This window comes from Octopus sinensis, linkage group LG26, assembly GCF_006345805.1.
Source record: "Octopus sinensis linkage group LG26, ASM634580v1, whole genome shotgun sequence".
Classification (NCBI taxonomy): Eukaryota; Metazoa; Mollusca; class Cephalopoda; order Octopoda; family Octopodidae; genus Octopus; species Octopus sinensis.
This window is the reverse complement of record NC_043022.1, coordinates 9,638,202-9,644,201: the sequence shown is the minus strand read 5'-3', so window position 1 is coordinate 9,644,201 and position 6,000 is coordinate 9,638,202. Positions and strand designations below refer to the sequence as shown.

At 39.4% G+C, this 6,000-nt stretch overlaps 1 protein-coding gene across 5 annotated transcripts in view; it reads right to left on the bottom strand.

Moving 5' to 3' along the window:
• The window catches only part of LOC115224739 (epidermal growth factor receptor substrate 15-like 1), a 269,100-nt gene that overhangs the window by 139,742 nt on the left and 123,358 nt on the right, over positions 1-6,000 (bottom strand). For all 5 annotated transcript variants that reach the window (XM_036513677.1, XM_036513674.1, XM_036513676.1 and 2 more), the window contains one exon: positions 2,959-3,048. In XM_036513677.1, coding sequence (XP_036369570.1) covers positions 2,959-3,048 — 90 coding nt within the window. The remainder of the gene's footprint in view (positions 1-2,958; positions 3,049-6,000) is intronic.

The following is a 6,000-nucleotide window of genomic DNA, read 5'->3' as shown; positions in this document are numbered from 1 at the left end:
CATGAATTTATGTGTCATCCTTGCACAAACACACACACATATATATATAATATATATATATATATGTGTGTGTGTGTGTGTGTGTGTGTGTGTGTGTTGTGTGTGTGTGTGTGAATAAGAGTTCTTGGTAGTGTACATATAAATATATTAATAGTATATAAATAAATTAATAATGATAAAAAGGAAAATTAGTCAGACATACTGGAACTAGCATTTATTTATTTATAGACAAATATAAGAAAAAATTTTCAAATTTACTTAAGGAAATGAGATAAAATACAGCTTAAATTTTATTTGTGCACGTGTGGTGGTGGACACGTGAGTATGTTGTTGTCTAGCATACAGAGTAAATATGTATCTATTTAAAAAGAATATCACCACACTAGTTTATGTTTGGCTGAGATCGTGTGGATTGGACAAAGCTGAGAAGTTTTCATGCATGACCGCATGTGCCTGAGTGGATGTGTGGGTATATGCAGCCACTTAGTGACTGCACTGGTTAGGACTTGAGTACTTTAGCATTCAGGTTTATTGTCCAATGTGTTGCATATTCATTCACATTGTTTTGAATTAACCACACATTAATTTGTAGCTTCAAGATTTCGATGGTGTGTTTGTATATTTCTAGAATGACATTGTAGGGTAGGTGTGAGAGGTTGAATCTGTTCAGTTTAACATAAAACAGGTAGAGTATTTGGGCTAGATACGGCCAGATTAAATGCTAAAGGAGTCAAGTGCATCCAGTAGTGGATCCTGGTTCAGGAGTTCCAAGGTTTTGAGGAGGGTGGTGGAACTATTGTTCCCAGGTCTAATATGAACTGGAATAGTAGTGGTATGCCATGATTCCAGCTATAGGTTAATTAACATATTGCCTGTCTATGTGTGTGAAGACTGGATCCAACAGACTCTATGGGAAAAAATAGCCTTCATGGTTCAATGGAGAGGAACATAGCTGCATCAACACACTGTGGAATGCAGAGAGAAAGATGAAGGAAATAAGACATCTTGGTCATCTACAGCATCCATCTCCATTCCCAGTCACCTTGACCGGGTCTTGCCACTAGATTGAAAATGGCCATGTATGAGAGAGCGAGGCTGGAGGTGAACAACTTAGCTTCACTTTAAACAAAGTCACCATAGAAATCACCAGTCGTCCCTCATTTCTTTAAGGATGACCAGATGATCTTCATCGCACCGATGGACAAACAGACTCCACAGAAGAAACCTTCATGGTTCAACAGAAGGGAAGTTGGCTGCAGCAATGCATTGTGGAGTACAGAGAGCAAGAAGAGGCCAGCAAGACATCCTGATCATCTACTGAATGTGTCTCTATCCCTAGACATCTTGAGCTGGTCTTGCCACTGGACTGAAAAAGGTCACGGACGAAAGAGTGAGTTGACAGTGCACAGCCCTTCTTCATTTTAAATAATAAAGTCACCACACACGTCATCAGTCATCCTACTGGATGACTAGATGGTCCTCATTGTTCCAATGAACAAACGTGACACATAGGTAAATGCTTGTTTTATTGTTGTTTACTTTCTGGCCAACCTTGATCAACAAACCTATGATCAAAGGGATTGTTGTTGCCCTTTCATTGCCATATTTCTGTTTACTGTTTTACTCTTTTACTTGTTTCAGTCATTTGACTGTGGTCATGATGGAGCACCGCCTTTAGTCGAGCAAATCAACTCCAGGACTTACTCTTTAGAAGTCTAGTACTTATTCTATCGGTCTCTTTTGCCAAACCGCTCAGTTACAAGGATGTAAACACACCAGCATCAGTTGTCAAGCATTGTTGGGGGTGGGGACAAACACAGACACACAAACATACACACACACACACACACATATATACGACGGGCTTCTTTCAATTTCTGTCTACCAAATCCACTCACAAGGCTTTGGTCAACCTGAGGCTATAGTAGAAGACACTTGCCCAAGGTGCCATGCAATAGGACTGAACCCGGAACAATGTGGTTGTAAGCAAGCTACTTACCACACAGCCACTCCTGTGAAATATACCAACTTTGTCCCAGTTAATTTTTAAAATAATGAAAAAATTTACACAAATAACTGCTATTAAACCAGTGTTGGAAACATGAACTAACTTGAAATTTTGGTGAAAGGTTTTAACTTGAAATACTTTAAAACCAGAGGGTTTGCATCATAGAACCTGAAGCAGCTAGAGGCAGATTGGTATCAAAAGAGTTAACCCCATGACAATGGGTTTTTTTTTTATCAGTAACTAGGTTGCACTGATGGTAATCATCATGGCCAGGATCAGCAATTAGCACATGACAATGGCGTGGTATATATTTACATCGACCGCTTTAAAGCATGCATTGTTTATGTATGTAAGCTGCCATCACTGTGAAGACCATAACTTCAACAAAAATGGCATAGCTGGATGCGGCTGCAAATCTGTAAAGAGCCAGAAAAATTTGCTGAACGTGTATAAATTTGACAGGAAGTCATAGTGGAAAGGGTGGTGCAGCCACCAAAATTGCTTCTTTTATATTATTATGGTGATGAAGTCTCGAACTGAGTTGGAAATATTTACATGAAGACTCTAACAAACCTATCAGATTCCTTGAAATTTGCATAGTGACCACTATTATTGATTCCGCGAGTGATAGTGGATATTTATATCAACCGGTACACAAACAGGTACAAAACCATAACAGACACATATATTTTCGTCATCTGATTCAAAGCAAGTACACAGTGCACGTAAGTTTACATCAACCGATGTTATGGGATTAAGAAGCATTGAAAACTCTATTAGTACATACAGCTCTTTAAGACAATAGTGTTGGATGTTGTTTCCTGATGAATGAGAGAACATATAGAAGCTCTGTGGTTAACTCAAAGTGTATGTGCACACGTGCACATTCGTGTGTGTGTGCACATGCATGCAAATGCATTTGTGTGTATATGTAAGAACGTTGACATTACCTGTGATAATACATTTTCCTTTAAAGAAGACTTTTTCAGAAATCTGGCAGCATCTAATGCTCCAATACTGCCTGTGTTTGTAGGGTCCGCCTGAAAAGATAAGAGTTTTGAAAGCAACTGTAGTAATTATATATGATTGAAACCAAAATCACATTAATTATTTTTAAAAATCATTATAATAAATTATAATAAGTTAACCCCTGCAGCTGCCTTCATAACCACCACTATCATCATCAACAGCATTGTCATCATCATTATCATTCACAGCTTGATACATTAAATGTCTCTATTCTCATATCAAAAAGAATCATGTACATCTTGGAAACTTAAGAGTTAGGTCTGTCAGGAGCCCAAAGGTTCGCAAGGCTGGGGCATAATCTGGGTCCCATGGCAAATAGGTGACTGAGATTACAATGCTCTCCAATGAACAGGATGGTTAACTTCCCAGCTATTGCTGGTGGAGCTCATTTACAGCTGAGTGGATTGGAGCAGTGTGAAATGAAGTGTTTTGCTCAAGGATTCAATGCACTGCCTGCTCTGGGAATTGAAACCACTACCTCATGACTGGAATGACAGTTTGTTGCAGGATTAACTTCCCAGTTATTAATGGAACTCATTTACAGCTGAATGGGGTGGAGCAACATGAAATGGAATATTTTGCTCAAGAACACAGAGCACTGCCCTGTTCAAGAATTGAAACCATGATCTTATGATCACGAGTGCAATGCCTTAACCAGTAAGTCATGTGTTTTCACCAGATCTTGGAAAACATGCATAAAAATGTTCAAGATTACCAAAATTATGAGAGAGTGTCCAGGCGTGGGCCCAGGAATTTTTCAATGAGGGGGGAGGGGGCAAAGTCAGAAGGGAATACAATTCCAGGAGAAAAGGGAGTAATAATATTATTTAGAAGGGGGCACTTCTTTTCTTGAGAGTGACACATGCCCCTCAGTCCCAACCCGTTGGTTCCCCCCTCCTGGTATCCTAGCTATATTTACAAATGCTGACATTCATATTTTCTGGAAGGTATCTAGCCGAGGTACCATGCAGTAGGATAGAACCTGAAAACATGTGTTTGAAATACAAACTTCTTACCAAACAGTCACAACAGTGCTAGCTGAGCAAATAAATGAACATTACACTAAGCATCGAATTGAAAAAAATGTGTTAAGTTGAATGAAGTGGAAAGTATTTTTCTCAATATCAAGTTCAGTTTCAAAACCAGCAGGAAGCCCCCATCACAAATCAAAGACTTGGAAAGATTGAAGAAGATTTAATCAAGCTTGTGGAAGAAAGAAAAAAAAAAAAGAAAAGCGAGATTCAATAATCATGCCGACAGTTTTTGAAATTAGTTAAAGAGTATTTAATACTCTGTAAACTTCTGTCGGCCTATTCATGCATTCAGATAAGACTAAAAAAATGTACAACTTTAATTGAAACAAGTACAGTTAAACTACAATAAAGCAATTTAAAGAAAAATAGCCATCATCATCATCAACAACATTTAGGGTCTGCTTTCCATGCTGGTATGGGTTGGATGGCTTGACAGGAAGAGGAAAGGTCATGGGGCTGCACCTATGGCTGGATGCCCTTCCTAACACCAACCACTCCTCAGAGTGTACTGGATGCTTTTAATGTGGCACCATCACAAGTGCTTTTTTATGTGGCACCAGCACCAGTGCTTTTTACATGGCACCAACACCCATGCCAATGCTTTTTACAGGGTACCTTGGTTTTAGGGTCCCAATTCTGTCGTGGTGGGTCTTCTCAGTTCTCTGTCATCTCCTTCATAAGGTTCAGCATTTTGAGATCGGCCATAATACATAATATAGCAAATTATAAGGTGAAAGAATTAGCCAATTAAAACACATCACTATGCAGAACGTCTCAGTTCGTGCAAGCTTTATCTAACTCTTAATGACCACAAGGGTAACTTTATAGGAAACCTCAACTGGACTTTAATCATCTCTATGAAAGGCCAAGTAGGTATCGTTAGCAAGAATAGTGCCAGCATCATTTGGTTTATCAGTCATTATCATCATCATTTAACATCTGTTGTCCAGGACTGGTAAGCAGGAAGGCTGCACCAGACTCAAGTCTGATTTGGCATGGTTTTCTACAGCTGGATGTCCTTCCAAATGCCAACCACTCCAAGAGTGTAACAGGTGCTCTTATGTGCCATTTGTGTGACACCGGTATTTGCCATGAGTGCAATTTTGCTCAGCTTGATGGGTCATCTTCTCAAGCACGACATAATGCCAAAAGTCTCGGTCACACACACACACACACACACACACACACACACACACACAAATTGAGGGAGTGAAGAAGGTAAAATCAGTATCTCTATATATATAAACGGCAAAATATCTGTGTGCATGTCCTTTATACAAATACACAATTTTTCAGTTAGAGGGCTCGCACTTTCTATGGTCATTCAAAACCATCCAAGGGTGGTCGTGCACATTTCCCCAGTCACCCCGCAAACCCATTAAAAAATCAATAGAAGTGACTTTTTTGTGAATTTTCTATCCAAAACCCAATCAAAATGCCCAGAACTTGATAAGCCAATTGAATGCCAGCTACCTGTATGTGATTGGTTGGAGATTTGGACAGTACTCGCATGTATGTGCACACGCATGCAGCTGTATATGCATGCACTAGCACTATGACCAAGCGTTGCCGAGTCATACTGCTAGTTAAAGATAAAAATCAACAATAGGCTTATCCAGTTCAATACTGTGGAGTCTTGGCAGTGCATTTCTAGAAGCCTTCTAAGGTATGCTCCAGAACTTCATAAAAATGTATCACACTATAGTTGGTGCTGATATCCATGTAATATTGATTTCAAATTTAGCCCAAGGCCAGTAATTTTGGGGCAGGGGGATAAGTCAATTATATCGACCTCGGTGCTCAACTGGTATGTATTTTACCAACCCCCTAAAAGGATGAAAGACAAAGTCGACCTCAGTGGGATTTGAACCGGGTATGTAAACACAGACAAAATGCTACAAAGCATTTTGCCTGGCATGGTATTGAATG